Source organism: Dipodomys ordii, unplaced genomic scaffold (assembly GCF_000151885.1).
Source record: "Dipodomys ordii isolate 6190 unplaced genomic scaffold, Dord_2.0 Scaffold78, whole genome shotgun sequence".
In the NCBI taxonomy this organism is placed as follows: Eukaryota; Metazoa; Chordata; class Mammalia; order Rodentia; family Heteromyidae; genus Dipodomys; species Dipodomys ordii.
The window spans coordinates 239,966-256,409 of NW_012267294.1; the positions used below are offsets into that span (position 1 = coordinate 239,966).

At 40.2% G+C, this 16,444-nt stretch overlaps 2 protein-coding genes across 2 annotated transcripts in view; one reads left to right on the forward strand and one right to left on the reverse strand.

Annotated features, from left to right (window-relative positions):
* The first annotated feature begins 8,328 nt into the window (after positions 1 to 8,328).
* On the forward strand, positions 8,329 to 14,008 carry Pifo (primary cilia formation). Its single transcript, XM_013024603.1, has 7 exons — positions 8,329 to 8,356; positions 8,923 to 9,108; positions 9,315 to 9,457; positions 9,860 to 9,955; positions 10,568 to 10,698; positions 12,462 to 12,579; positions 13,823 to 14,008. The coding sequence occupies exons 1-7, from the start codon at positions 8,329 to 8,331 to the stop codon at positions 13,889 to 13,891; spliced, it is 771 nt and encodes a 256-aa protein (XP_012880057.1). The 3' UTR covers positions 13,892 to 14,008.
* Positions 13,962 to 16,444, reverse strand: part of Ovgp1 (oviductal glycoprotein 1, 120kDa) — a 30,883-nt gene continuing 28,400 nt past the window's right edge. The window contains exons 11-12 of the mRNA XM_013024604.1: positions 14,733 to 14,796; positions 13,962 to 14,031 (exon numbers count right to left, since the gene is read on the reverse strand). Of these exons, the coding sequence (XP_012880058.1) occupies positions 13,962 to 14,031; positions 14,733 to 14,796 (134 nt within the window). The remainder of the gene's footprint in view (positions 14,032 to 14,732; positions 14,797 to 16,444) is intronic.

Here is a 16,444-nt window from a genome sequence, read left to right on the forward strand (position 1 = left end):
ACTTGGCAAGATGCAGCTCCCATTCAGTTATACAAATGATCATCTTTTTTGTATTTGCACAGAGGTTCCCTTACAGCTGTCTATAGTCTTTGGCACAGAAGTGGTAGATAGAAGTACATTTGTTAAATGTCAGTTGCAAGTTCATCCCTTGATGAGCATTTCTTGTCAATGCCTGCATTCCCATTGGCAATGCTAGGAGGAAAGGAATGATGTGTGTCTTTTGACAGATATGCCAAAGCTTAGCTAATGCGCAACCAACCCATGCTTGAAGCTGGGTGCTGGTGGCTCATGCTTGTAATCCTAGCTATTCAGGAGGCTGAGATCTGGGGATTGTAGTTCAAAGCCAGCCCAGGCAGAAAAGTCCATGACTCTTCTTATTTTATAAGAAGAAAAGAGCCAGTGAAAAGTTTTATTTTTAATTAATTGTTTTATTTATTTTTGTTTATGTGGTACCAAGGAATTGAACCCAAGGCCTCGTGAATGCTAGGCAAGCACTGTATCCCTAAGCCACTTACCCAGCCCAAGTCCATGACTCTTATCTCCAGTTTAACCACCAAAAAGCCAAAAGTGGAGCTGGGGCTCAAGAGATAGAGTGCTAGCCTTGAGCAAAAAAGAGCTCAAAGACATCATTCTGGTCCTGAATTCAAGCCCAAGGACTGGCACCAAAACAAAGCAAACCAAAACACAGTTTGAGGAATTTCAAACCTATATCCATTCTTCTAAGAATCTTTAAGAAGGTCTGAGAAGTAGGCTTTACAAGCCTACTTTCCTCCCCTTTGTAACTTTCTTGAAAGACACCAATCCCCCAGCAGGATTTTCATTCCGGATCACCCTGGCTTTTTGAGCCTGGCTCATGTGTGTTCTTAATCAAAATTTTAAACTTTTTTTCATTTTTACTTCTTTTTTGAGATGGAGGTCATACTATGTTCCCAGTCTAGACTGAATTCCTAGTAGCTGAGATTATAGGCACATGCTATTATACCCAGCTCAATTTTTAATTTTGATAATTTTTCACTACTTGTTTGTTTGCTTGCTTATTTGTTTGCTGGTTTTGGGATCAAACTCTGGGCGTGGGCCCTGTTGCTGCTCCTTTTTGCTCAAGGCTATCACTCTACCACTTGAGCCAGCTTTTCAGTGATTAGACATAAGAGTCTCACTGACTTTTCTGTCCAGACTGGCTTTGAACTGCAATCCTTAGATCTTAGCCTCCTGAGTAACTGGGATTATAGGTATGAGCCACCAGCACCCAGCTTATTTTGATTTTTTCTTTCATAAACATCTGTACTTGCTTTTTTTTTTTGAGACTGGGATATGAACTTGGTACCTGATGCTTTCGCTCATTGGCTAATGCTCTACCAACTGAGCTACACTTCCATCCCCTGTACTTGCTTTTTATTATCTTTCTTTTGCTACTTTTAGGCTGAATTTTTTTTGGGGGGGTCCGGTCATGGGGCCTGAACTCTGGGCCTGGGTGCTGTCCCTCAGCTCTTCAGCTTAAGGCCAGCACTCTACCACTTGAGCCACTGCGCCACTTCTGGCTTTTCTTTTTTCTGCTTATGTGGTGCTGAGGAATCGAACCCAGGGCCTCATACATGCAAGGCAAGTGCTCTACCACTGAGCCACCTTCCCGGCCCTAGGCTGAATTTAATATAAGGTCTTGAGATAAATATTTTTATTTATTTTTATGATGCTACCATTGTCCATTTAGGTATTTCTTTGGTTTCAGCACTAAATTATATACACCATATTTTCTTTACTGTTCTGCCAAAATACTATCTTAGCTTTTGGTTGTTGAGTTGTTTTAAATATGGTTAGAGAACACATAGAAATTGGTAAAAATCTTTATAACCCACACAAATAGTTTGGGTAAATGTTTCCAAGGACCAAAAAAGTATATGCTTTCTTCAATAATTTTTTGCTTTGCATAGTCCAAGGCTATGTTGCTAGAAATGTTATAGAATCTAGAGATGTTGACTTTGCATTTACATAATAATTTAAAACAATGTCTTTTAAAGTAGTGAAGTATGTCATAATTTTTTAAGAAGGGGGAGTTGGGATGAGAAGCATGATAAAAGGGGTTGAGGTTGATTAGGAAATATTGTATGTGTGTGTTAAAATGTAACCATTGTATAGCTAATATATGCTAATAAAAATAAAATGTTTATTTTTCTTCCTTCTTTTTGTCTGATACTGATATACATACATTGACTTTATGTTAATCTTCTTGTGGAATCTATACTCCATCCATCCTTTTACTGTCATTTATTTCAACCTTTGCAGATACCACTTCACTGTCTCCTGACTTCTGTTGTTTCTGTCAGAAAGACAGCTATCAATCTAAATGTTGCTTCTTTAAAACTAACATGAAGCCTTCAGTGGTGACTCATACCTGTAATCCTAGCTACTCAGGAGGCTGAGTTCAAATCCAGCCTGGGCAAGAAAAGTCCATGAGCTTCTGATCTCCAGTTAACCACCAGAAAACCAGAAGTGAAGCAGTGGTTCAAAGTGGTAGAGTACTAGCCTTGAGCATAGGAGCTCAGGGACAGCAGTCAGACCCTGAGTTCAAATCCCATGACTGACAAACAAACTAACACGATTCTTTTGGTGGGGAGGGGATACTAGTTCTGGGGCTTGAACTCTGGGCCTGGGCGCTGTCCCTGAGCTTTTTGCTCAAGGCTAGTACTCTACTACTTGAGCCACAGTTCCACTTTTGGGTTTTTTTGGTGATTAATTGGGGATAAGAATATCACAGACTTTCCTTTTATAGCTGGCTTCAACCCCGCCCCTTCAAATTTCAGCCTCCTGAGTAGCTAGATTACAGGCATAAGCCACAGGTTCCCCGCTTTAACATGCCTTTTTGTCTGGGTGCTTTCGAGATTTTCTTCATGGTTTTCATCCACTTTACTATGCTATAACAAGCAGTTTGATTTGTATTTATCTTGCTTGTGATTGTAGCATTCATTTAATTTCTGGTTCAATGCTTTTCATTCTGAACTATTTTCTTCCATTCTTTTTCAACTCTAGCATATGCCACATTCTGTCTTCATTCCTTACAAAACTCCAAAAATATCAAAGCTATTCATTGTTTCTCATCTCTCCATTACCTTACATTAGGACCTCCCTCCCTCCCTCCCTCCTTTCCTTCCTTCCTTCCTTCCTTCCTTCCTTCCTTCCTTCCTTCCTTCCTGCCTTCCTGCCTTCCTGCCTTCCTGCCTTCCTGCCTTCCTTTCTTTCCCAGTAATAGGTCTTGAACTCAGGACCTGTATTTTTGCTTGTCTTTTGCACTCAAAGCTGGCACTCTACTACTTGAGTCATACCACCACTTCTGGCTTTTTGTTAGTTATTGGAGATAAGAGTCTCTGAAATTCATGTATCTGGGCTAGCTTTGAACCATGACCCTCAGATTTCAACCTCCTGAATAGCTACAATTATAGGCATACACTACTGGTACCTGGCTTATGTTGGGTATTTTCTAGCCTTTTTCTCTTCAAGCATCTGTCCAGGTACTTTGTTTTGATCCACTTGCCACTTTATTCATAGTTTTGTTCAGCCCTTCTAATCTGCTAAGTAAGCATTGAGTTAGCTCTTCATTTCAGTGATAGTATTCTTTATTTCTGTTTTTGACTGCATCTAAGATTTTCCAACTTATCATATAATAATCAGCTTTGTCCTTTCTGCTGAACTGATTTATTATTGAACTTTAGTAAATTGGTTTTATTTGTGGTACTGGGATTTGAAATCAGTCAGGGCTTAATGCTTACTAGGTAGGTATTTCCAAGTGGAAAATAGCCCCCTGCCCTAGTCCATAAATTTTTAAATGAAATAAAACTACTTAAAGCATTATGCCAAAAATCAAATCTATTTTTCCCTTTCTTATTCTTAGGTCATTGCAATGAAGCAAGTGGCTTTCTGCAATAATAATTCTTATAATGGCCTCAGACATAGTCAAATGAGGAAAGTAGTAAGCAGTCTTACAAAATTATAACAGCTGAAACCTTGATGCTAAACTGTAGTTAAAAGCATATGTGAGATTGGGGATTGGTGGCTTATGCCTGTATTCCTAGCTACTCAGGAGGCTGAGATCTAAGGATTGATTGTGAATAAGGCCAGCCCAGGCAGGAAAGTCCATGAGACTATCATCTCCAATTAACCACCAGAAAACTGGAAGTGGCACTGTGGTTCAAGTGATAGAGCACTAGCCTTGAGCTGAAGAGCTCAGGGACAACACCCAGGCCCAGAGTTCAAATCCCACAGGCAAAAAAAAAAAGCATTTGTGATTAGTACTGTTAACTTACTAAAGTCATCATCAAAAGTAGCTACAACATAAAGCATTGTCTATATATATCTCAAGTCGTTTTCTGTATAGATTCTTTGTGAGCAATCATTATTCTAACTATAGATACTCAACATTCCTTAACAATACTTAAAATTCTGTATTAGCTTTTTCTTTTCTTTTCTTTTTGGTCAGTCGTGGGGCTTGAACTCTGGGCTTGGGCTCTGTCCCTGCACTCTTCAGCTCAAGGTGAGTGCTCTACCGCTTGAGCCACAGGGCCACTTCCGGTTTTCTAGTGGTATATTGGAGATAAGAGTCTCATGGACTTTCCTGCCTGGGCTGGCATTGAACCGCGATCCTCAGATCTCAGCCTGCTTTGTAGCTAGGATTACAGGCGTGAGCCACCGGTGCCCGGCAGTATTAGCTTCTTAAATGCACTATTATACTACTGGGGACACACAGCGCATATAGACAGACCATTTTTGACTATACTATCTATGTTTAGGTTGCTTTTAATGAACAATAAATTCCAATCTGGATGTAGTTGCTCAAGCCTGTAATCTTAAACTACTTAGGAGACAGAGATTGGAGGATCATGGTATCAGGCCTGCATAGGAAAATAGAAGCTCTTGAGAGATCGTCTCAACCATTGGCTGAACTTGGTGGGACTACCTGTTGTTCTCCCAGATCTGGGGAAAGCACCACGGCTGGGCACAATGACACATGCCTATCATTTGCAGTAAAAAAGCACAAGCACAAAAATTTCAGCCCAAGACAGCCCTTGGAATAAGCCAACATGAAAATAACTAATGCAAAAGTGGGCTGGAGATGTGGCTCAAGTGGAATGCCTGCCTAGAAATCACAGGCCCTTAGTTCAATCCCCAGTACCATCAAAATAATTAACTAAATGAATTTGGCAACAGTTTGGATATAAGTGGGCCCAATACCATATTATATTAGTATTTCTCCTTTCTTGAGTATATTGAAATCTTTACTGGCTTTATTTTGTTTTTAGGATCTCACCTTTTCTTTTGCTTTCCCTTCCCTGCAGTATGAAGTTTGAACTTAGGGCTCCACAGTTGCTTGGCTTGCTTGCTCAGCTGTTGCTCTATTGTTAGAGATATGTTTTGAGCCTAGCATGTTGCGGCTTAATTGGAGACAGAGTCTCACAGGCTTTTCTATACAGGCTGGCTTAGAATAGCAGTCTTCCAGGTCTCAGCCTCCTGAGTAACTAGGAGTGAGCCATGGCTCCTTGCTGGGTATAATATTCCTCTATTAGCCTCTTTAGAAGTCATGCCTTTGCTTTGGGGAGACATAGGTACTTGCTTCTTCCCGTGACCATTCTGATGTCCTGAAGCATCCTCTGAAATCTCAAGTCAAGTGTTGTTACCTTAAGGCCGATGTTTGATGACCACAGTTTCTGGATTTCTTGGGATCTCTTTGTTTCTTTTTTTTTCCTTCTCAGTATGAGAAATACTTTTTTTCATTTTTTTGGTCGGTCGTGGGGCTTGAACTCTAGGCTTGGGCGCTGTCCCTGCACTCTTCAGCTCAAGGCAAGTGCTCTACTGCTTGAGCCACAGCGTCACTTCTGGTTTTCAAGTGGTTTATTGGAGATAAGAGTCTCACAGACTTTCCTGCCCAGGATGGCTTTGAACTGCGATCCTCAGATCTCAGCCTCCTGAGTAGCTAGGATTACAGGCATGAGCCACTGCCGCGCCCAGCTGAGAAATACTTTTTTTTTCTATTTTTTTATTGTGAAAATACTGTACAGAGGGGTTACAATTACATGAGCAAGATAATAAGTACATTTCTTATCAATCATTGTAGACTCCTCCTTTGTTTCCCTTTCCCATCTCATCCTTCCCCTGCCCCCGGCCCAACCTCCTCCCCCCCCACCAAAGTTGTAAAGTTCGTTTTTGACATAACGACTTGTACGTCTCATTGTTGCAATGGGTCTACCTGTATCCCTATTTAAATGATTTGTTTTTCCCTTCCCCTCCACAAATTATACCAACATCAAATACAGTGAAAGCAGGGGTTATACCGTGGGGGAGGGACATACAAAGCAACAAAGAAGAGAAATATTTTTATGTCAAATATTTTCTATGAAAAAAAATGCAGCTGAGGGTCTGGATGTTGTTCCCTTCAAAGATGATTTATTTTTATCTTTTGCAGAAAATAAGAGTAGAAGCAGATGGCCTTAATGCAATTGGAGGTTGACTGGTACAAAGCTAGATTTCAGGGGGTTTTAAGAGCTGATATATTTTGAGTTTATCTTTAATTCTTCAATTTTATCTTTTCAGATTCCCAAACAAAATTCCAAGGTATTTTCCAGCTTCCTCTTTTTCATGGGCAGCCTAGTTTTCCCTCCAATTCTCAGACTGTCTGTTCAAATCCGTGCTCAAATTGTCTATTTCTGAACCAGCTTTTTGGTTAACCAGTGTCCAAAGAGAACACAAAAGCAACAGTTGGCTTCAACACTTTAGGCTTCTCTTCTTTCTGCAATTTTGGTCCAGTGTTTTCTTTCTTGCTTGCCATCTCCAAACATAATATTTTATTTAGTCTAGCTCTTCTACCTATTCTCAGAGGAGTAGTCTGAAGCAAACAAGCCTACCAATGTAGGAATAGTTGCCATATTTTCAATGTACTTTGTGACATGTGTCTGCTATACTGATAAGAGTGTATTATTTTCAAAAAATACCCAGAACCTATAAATACTAATATTACCTAAGAATACAAATAGAAATAAAATTATCAAAATAGTACCAACACCTCTTAACATTTTCTTTTCCACCGTATTACCAAGATCATATTGTATAGCCAAAATATTTATAGTAAATTACACTTTGAAACCCTATTTTCATTCCATCCAAGCTTGACTTCTCATAGGGGCCTTTTTGATTACTGAGCTTTCTATATTATCACATGTGGAAAAAAATACCTCAGTGCTAATATACAACTTTAGACACTACCAGCGAGCTATCTTTGCACACTACATCAAGACATTTGAATGCCCTGTGGAACATTGGGTATTCACTGTGTTGCTAAACAGAGCATACTGCAAGGTATTTAGTCTCTCTAGACTATTGACCAGAAGCATCATCATGATTTAAAAAAAGAAAAGAAAGAAAAGCTTTCCCCACTAAAAAGAGGGAATGTGAATGTTCTCATCACAAAGAGGTGATGTTTGAGGAGATACAGAGTCTTATTTTACCTTTGTTTGACTATTACACAATATACACATGTGGTGAAACATTAAATAGTACCCCATAAATAGATACAGTTATGTACAATTAAAGATTTTTCCCCCTAGCACTGGAGCTTGAACACACCACCTGGGCAGGAATCCTTAGCTTTTTCACTTGAGGTTGGTGCTCTGCCACTTGAGCCACAGCTTCACTTTGGGGTTTTGGGTGTCTAAATGGACTTTCTTGCCTGATCTGGCAGCCAATCCAACTGTGACCCTCAGATTCCAGCCTTGTCAGTAGCTCTGATCACAAGCATGAGCCACCAGCGCCCAGATAAACATAAAAACATTTTTGAAGGCAAAAATATACATCCACAAGTTACCACAAAATATCTTTTATGAAAGGATTCAGTTATCACCTTTTGGACAACTTCTGTTAAATCTATAAAATCATCACTAAAGACAGTATTAACTCAGGATAGTGCCATTCCCAGAGTGATCGTTAAGAATAGACAGTACAGGTCAGTTACAGTATGTCTTTTTAACCTTTCATACCTGGACAATTTCTAAAACCATATTCAAACCTAATGCAGACACTGCATGGTTTTGACTTTATCTCCTAGTCCTCTCAGATTCTTTATAAACAGGAATGACTATATCCAATTTAGAGACGAGGAAACAGACTTAAAATTAAAGGATTGTCAATTTTTTTTTAATATTAATCGAGATGCACTGTACTAAAAAAGCTGACATGTTAAGCTGGGCACAGTGGGTCACACTTGTAATTCTTGTTACTCGGAGGCTGAGGTCTATAGGTCACAGTTCAAGGTCAGCCCGGGCAGAAAAGTCTACAAACATCTTACCTCCAATGACTCACCAAAAAGCAGAATGTAGAGGTATGTATGGCTCAAGTGGTACAGAGCCAGTCCTGAGCAAAAGAAAACTAAGAGATGGTGTCTAGGCCCTCAGTTCAAACCCCAGTACTGGAACCAAAACAAAACAAAATTGATCATGTTGAATCGAAACCCCTTTTTACAACTAAAGATATTTACCAAATATTAAAGCACATCTATGATTCCACTAGACTGGGCCACTCAAAGCCATGTGTCTATTAAAGCTTCAAGCCTGTCCCTGATCCTGTCTCTATCCCTCTAAGATAGTGTGGGGCAACCAGATTGGAAGGGCTTAAGGAAAAAGAAAAATAAAACCACAGGTCACCGAGAGACCTACTAGAGTAGCAGCCCGTCCCACTTCTCCGCTCTGGGTGTTGCCTAGGGTGCTCACCCTTCTATACCAACTTTGCAGCTGTGGTGATGATTGTCTACTTTCACGACACCTCTGCAATCGTGCACAGCTTGGGGACCTTTGCCACCCCCTCACCCGCGCAGCTCCTCCAGCCGCGAATCTAGCAGACCCTCTCACCTGATCTGATCAGCTGACTTCACGGTTGCCTGGGCTGTAGGCTCCCTCCTGCCCGTTCCCACCCGAATAGTAGTATCTGGAAAGAGGCCTACCCCCCTGCTGCGCAGTCGCGTTGGGAGCGGTCCCTCTAGCTTAGTGGCCCGCCTCCGTTTCCATGGCAACGCAGTACACATTGAGAGACTGAGCACGCTGGAGATGTGCTTAAGCAGATCCAGATATGCGGAAGGTAGATCCGAGAGCAAGAGAACATGGAGAAGCCAAGAAAGGTTAAGTGGGAGGAAGGTCAGTTCCCTCTCTCCACCGAGCTGTGTTTGGTTTTTGTAAGAGCCTGGTCCTCTCGACCTTTCCCTCCTTCCACTAGGCTGTCAGTAGGCTGCCACAGAGCAAGGAGCCTTCCCTCACCTGGAGTTTCGCCTCTTTGTTGATCTTTAGGTTTGCCTGATAACTACTTCTTTGGAACATGTCAATCAAGGAAGCTCTTTCCTTACTACCATCCCCCAAACAGATTGGGGAACAAGTTTCTCCCTATTAGGGGGGCGCCCCACCGTGGGCCTGGACGGTACACAGACACAGATGTGAGTATTTGCCTGCCTTTAGGTGGGTCTCGGTTCCCTGGCTATGGAAGGATAAACTTTAAGGTATCTTATACCAGTTTCTCTCCCTTTAGTTCAGTCCTCAGGGTAACTGTTGTATTAAGAGTGAGTTCAGCTCTTGTGGGACTGGAAAGATCCAATCCATCGGAATTCAAAAATGTCGTTTATTTGACCTATCCAGCCATATCCCTTGGTAAAAACCATACGTGTTATGTATATAATTGTTTAGATGGTCTTGACCTCAAAGGAGTCAAATCAAGTAAGAAAGAGAAATGTTTTGCAAAGAAGGTTCAGAGAGGAACATTCTAAGTTCACAGCATTTTGAAAGATGTTCTCTGTGTTACTGACATTTCCTTTCTCTCCCATTCCCTCTCCCACTCAAAGTGGAATAGCTTAGCATACAACCTATCTAAGATTCCCACCAGTACAAAAGGATATACTCTCGGAGCCAGAACAGCTGCAAGATTTAAGACAATCAAGGTAATGTGCTGGGGTTGCAGGATGATCTAAGTTGTCCCATCAAACACTTGAGCATTCTCATTGCAAATGTGTGTAAGGATCCTGGAGAGAATAGGAAACAATCCAGTGAAAATAAATGATCCCTAGACAAGGGCTTCAATGCTGAGGTGCCTAGGTTGAAATACTGGAAGGTGTGTGTGTGTGTGTGTGTGTGTGTGTGTGTGATATTTATTAATGTATTATATATAATATTATCTTGCCAGTTAAAAAAAACAGATTCTGAATTTTCCAGCCTTTTGTGGGATTGGGTTCAAATGATGAGGTTATGGACTGTGACAAATGACCTTGGTTTTCTACCCATCCTTGTTTATGCTTATAACCTCTGTATTATTTGTCCTTAGACAATCTACTCCCATATCTTGATTTTTTTGGCATCCAGAAAGGCCTATTTCTATGTCTTAAAATGACTGAAACATAGTTGATTTATAGAAAGAAAAATGACTCTTTTTTTAACCATAAGGAGATAGATGATAGATGCACACACAGATGCATGTGCACACATGCACATAACACACACACACACACACACACACACACGATTCTCTAACACATTGATCTTTTTCTTGGTAACAGGATACAACACCTTACCCAGGCATGTACCAGAAAGTAAACACTGGTGAAAAGAAACTCAAGCAAAATTTTGCTCCATTTAATACCATGATGCCTCAATTTGGGAGCTATTCAAAGGAACCTTCTTATCCTGGGTATGTCTCCTCTTTTCGGGTGCTCTTAAGGGAATATCAAGTAGGAAAAGCAGTCCTTAAATCAGTATTACATCAGTTGAACCATCCCAGTTAAAGAAACAACTTACCTTTAAATGTTGAACCTCTTGCCCTTCAGATCCCTGGCACTATAGAATCTGTTCTTCATGAGATAGCCTGTATTTTGTGCCGGGTAGTTTTATAGGTTCCACATATCTTGCAGTGCACCCATCACACAATGTTCCTGATATTTCTTGGAGCTTACATGTTGGAGTCCACATAGGTAAGAATCAAATACCCGTAATCTTGGTTTTCTAGGTCTAATGTTCAGTATAGTTGGGAAAGAATTGGTAGTGGAGTTAAAAAAAAAGAACTAGAGTATAGTGAACAAGGATATAAAGAGAAAAGAGAATGAGAGGGGTGGTCTAGGGTTTACAAAGGCTTTGTGAGTTAAGAGGCTTATTCTAAATGCTTTAGGAACTCAGAATGTATGAGTAAATGCTCCAGGTGTTTAGTCATGAGAAATCCAAGGATCAAAGAGTAACTTTCCAAGATTGCATTTAGGTTTAGGAATTGAATCTTGATACCCCCCTCCACCCTGCCATGTCTACCCTAATAATCATTTCCACACAATAAAGTCTATATCAAAACGTAAAGTGTTCTGAAAAAATACAACAGTTAAGAAAATGTAATTGATTCTGCTCTGCTGTCCCTAGATTACAAAAAGATTGTCGGTGCATGTTAATCATCAACTTCAAATTGTGGGCAGTACCAGCTCATCACTCACCTTTCCAGGGATCTTCTGTCTCTTAACTAAGGACATTGAGTGGCAGAAATACTTTTATTTTTTGGACTTGGCATTTTATACATATATATTTATTTCCATTTTTATTATTATATCTTTAAGTAGTTGTACAAAGAAGTTTCCATTTTACAAAACAGTATATGAATACAAGGCGTCTGATAACATTGTCACCCATCACTCCTAACCCATCCCTTCTCTCACTTTTTTTAAAAAATTGAGATTAAGTGATTACATAAATTTCACATTTTCACAGTATTGTGGAATAGTGACACTTAGTTAAAGTCACAAAAACATTTTAACCTTCACAAGGTAAATTGTCATTATCATGGTCTATAAAGTTTGTGAATTCTATGAGCTTTGGCAATACAAATTATTTCCTCCACATTGGATGATGATTACATTTCTTTCCTTTTGCTTAGTGTAGGCTGTTCCCTCTTTCCCTCTCATTCCTCCCTTCCCATTGCTGTCTTTGGGTTGCTTAGTTCTTTTTATTCTATGTCCAGTGCAGCTGCAGAAATACTTTTTTTTTTCAGGTCCAGTCATGGGGCCTGAACTCTGGGCCTGGGCGCTGTCCCTCAGCTCTTTAGCTCAAGGCTAGCGCTCTACCACTTGAGCCACAGTGCCACTTCCGGCTTTTTTTTCCTTTTTGCTTATGTGGTGCTGAGGAATCGAACCCAGGGCCTCATGCATGCAAGGCAAGCACTCTACCACTGAGCCACCTTCCCAGCCCCCTGCAGAAATACTTTTTAAGCTTTTTAATCTTTACCCTAACTATGTGTTGGGAGTGACTATCTCTAACACAGATCTCTAATTAGAAATACATTAACAAGTATATGTGCCTGACATCAAGAGGTTAGTCAGTCTATTATCTTTCCCCAAGGAGTTCAGGGATGGATGTGCTACTGATGGAGTTCATGTGTGGTAACTAACTCATTATACATGTTTGTATTTTTATTTCTAGTCCTGGCACATACAACCCAGAGAAAAAGCCACCCTTAAAAGTTACTTGGCCTATGGTATTTGGAGCTCCAGACTGGGATCAGGTTCCTTGTCTAGAGAAAAGAACCCTTAAAACTGAGGTAATAGGATTTGAACTTCTGTGAGCTGCTCTGTCTAGTTATGTCATAAACCAGGTGTCTGTAAAGAATAAAACTTCAGGGAGTTCATGGTTCCCTGAAATTATGTGCACAAGGTTGTGTGTATATAAGAATAAGGAATTTTTTGAGACATACATAACTTCATACAATTTTGAAATGTGTATATATGTATAACCAAAACTCATACTTACATATATGATTTTCAAGTAATCCCTAGGATGACAGATAGGGATAGATACTAGGAATAGCATGATTTGTACAGATTGTACAGCTGGAATCCAGATCTTATGACTCCTAATGAAGTACTTCTTCCAATGTATCACTTGCATGTTACATCATTAGAGAGCTGTAGATAAGAGCACAGTTCTAGGAAAAATATTACCTGGGTTCCAATACTAGCTCTAGTATTGACTTGCTGTATGATGATAAGCAAATCCTTTAATTTTCTAAGCTCTAATTTTCTTATTTATAAAATGAGTATGATAATACAATTGATCTAATGACACAATTAATCTTAAATTTTTTGTTTGTGTGCAGTCCTAGGTCTTGAGCTCAGGGACAGTACACTGTCCCTGAGCTCAAGACCTAGGGCCAGTGTACTGTCCCTAAGCTTTTTACTCAGGGCTATCCCTCTACCACTTGAGCGATAGTTCCACTTCTTTTTGGTGGTTAATTGGAGATAAGAGTCTCACAGACTTTCCTGCCCAGACTGGCTTTGAACTGAGATCTTAGATCTCAGTGTCCTGAATGGCTAGGATTACAGATATGAGACACTGGCACCCTGCTAAATTTAACTATTAAAATAATATAGAAAAGTATTTCACACAGTACCTGATCAAATAACATATCTTTGATTGGTTAGCTACTATAATTTTAGCAGTATTTTCCTAGTGGAATTTAGAATTAACTCCAGAAATATGTGTTAAATGCCTAATGTATTAATACCATTGTGCTCTACCCTGTGATAGTGTTCAAGGATATATAATCCTTCTCTTCAAGGAGCCTATCAAATACTAGAATGTGTACCAAATAGTAAATAATTTGTTGCATGATGTGTACCATAGTAAGATGAAGAGTAGATTTGCACAAATATTGAACCAATAGGGTTAGATTACTATGGAGTTGGGGTTCTGCTGAGCCACATTGCTATAATGCACAGTCAGGAAGACTGCAGACAGAGGCTTAACATTAGAATCTTGATCTAGACAATATTGTTTCATTGCAGCTGTCAACAGACAAAGACTTCAGAGAACATCGGAACCGTGTGGCTTACTTCAGCCTATATTACAATTGAGAAGTAGTCACTACCTTCATGTGCTCTTCTTGACCAGGGGATCTCCAGGACTGAGGAGAGAGGCCTTCTTCTACTTCTTCATTAATGTGGCCCTCTTGTCTGCCAGGGTGGGGCCAAGGGAGAGGAGCAAGGTCTCATACCTACTGTATACAAACATAAAAGACTTGTCAAGTATTATATGCCCATCTGCTGGTTTGTGGTCTGCCGTTGGGTGATTTCATTCTGTGTGAATTATCTGTGCATCTCCTCCCTCTACCTCTAATTCCAGGTGCTGGTACCTATCTCTGGCACTAGATGGCTTTTGGCCTATACATGTCAAGGACTTAAATGGCATTTGGGTTTGTTAGATACAGAGGATAAGTAAACAGCAGGTTAAAATGCATATGTGTTAGGAGCTCTTCCAAGCTTTGGAGTTCCCTGATCAGGAATGTGAAGGCCCTGATTTGGAAATCTTCCCAAATAGCCTCAAAACTTGAAGAACCAAAAAGACACTCTTTCATATTATATAATCTGTTTAGTCAATCAATATAATGATTTGTGCCTCCATTTCAGGAAAGGTGGTAAACACTGGAGATCAACATAATCTCATCTGCTAGCTCCTTTAGTCTGGCCTGAAGTCAGAGAACCTCCCAGGGCAGGTAGTGGATGGTATCTGCCCCTCAATCTGAATGAACACCAAAGCCATAGAAATGAGTGTTATGAGTGTAAGAATTTGAATCCACTGCATTCACATTTCACATATATAGAGATAGTCTGGTCTGGGGGGTCAGGTCCTTTCTTTCCAACATGAGTTAAAGTAAGTCAAGCATAATAATGTAGGATTAGCATTAAGTGAGGCTACCTTTTAGTGGGAAGGTCCTCTAGTGAGCACTTAGGCCTATTAGTAATTGTGAAAGGTGTTAAGTCTGAATGGATAAAGAGTGGGAAATGCCAAGGGCCATAGAAAAGCTCCAGACCATCATAATCCAGAGGACTGCACATGGTAAATGTTTACTTTGAAAGGAACATTCAGAGATAGCCTTTGCATGAGACTTATGGAGCAAACTGATTTTGGGCGGGGTGGGGGGTCCGGTCCTGGGGCCTGAACTCTCGGCCTAGGCACTGTCCCTCAGCTCTTTAGCTCAAGGCTAGCACTCTACCACTTGAGCCACAGCACCACTTCCGGCTTTTTTTTTCTGCTTATATGGTGCTAAGGAATCAAACCCAGGGCCTCATGCATGCAAGGCAAGTGCTCTACCACTGAGCCACCTTCAGCCCATGAACTATTTCTTAAGGGCCATATTGGAAAATGATGAGAAATATTGGAAACCAACTTGGAATATTAAGGTAATAAAGATGCTACTCAAAGCTAAAATTTTGCCCAGTAATATAGGCTTTTTTAAAGCTAATGATTTCATGATTATCTTCCATTGTCATCAAGTGTCTATGACTTGATTGAGCTAATCATAGTGATGCATGCCTGTAATCTCAGCACTTAGAAGATTAAGACAGGCCATGCAACAGTGATACTCACAAGACAATATGTTAAAAATGATCTGTACAACTTGGGGGATGTTGAGGAAAGGGGAAGTGGGAAAAAAATGAGGGGGAGGGTAACAATTTCGACAAGAACTGTACTCACTACCTTATGTAACTGTAACCCCTCTGTACATCACCTTGACAATATTTTTTAAATAAGAAGACTAAGACAGGAAAATTGTATGTTTCAAGCCAGCCTGACTATATGGTGAGTTCAAGAGCAACTAGAGCTATGTAGTATCAACCTTTCTCAAAACCAATATAATTTTTTTTAAGTAAGCTGGGAACTGGTGGTTCAAAGCCAGCTCAAGCAGAAAAGTCAATGAGATTCTTGTCTCTAACCATCAAAAAGACAGATGTGGCACTGTGGCTCAAATAGTAGAGCTCTAGCTTTCAGAAAATTAAAAGCTCAGGCACAATTCCTAGTCCCTAAGTTCAAGCTATAGGACTGACAACAAAAAATATCTAAGAAAAAAATTTTTTTTAAAAATAAGCCAGACACTGGTGGCTCATGCCTGTAATCCTAACTGCCCAGGAGACTGAGATCTGAGCATCATCTCTCTTCAAAGCCAGTTCAGGCTTTGAGACTTATCTCCAATTAACCACTCAAAAACCAGAAGTGGAGCTGTGGCTCAAAGTGGTAGAATGCTAGCCTTGAGCAAGAGAGCTCAGGGACAGTGCCCAGGCCCTGAGTTCAAACCCATAACTGACATAATAATAATAAAGGCTAGCTATTTTTAGGGAAAAATGGGAGATTAGAAGTTTCATCCATGTGACTTTGAGAATAAAAAGGGTCAGAGTAATAAAGGAAGAGACTATGTTCTGAGGTGAGGAAGAACATTTGGAATTAAGAGATAACAGGACAACTTTAAAGAAATAAACAAAAATATGCATAGAAAACTTACGAAACTATCCAAAGCTCTAAGCACTAACCTCAACTCCTGTGAGGAGGGGAAGGTGGTTAAGACCACAATCAAAAGCTCAGCCAGGGGAAAACTGGGCGGCCACATGCAGAAAACTAAAAGTGGACCCCAG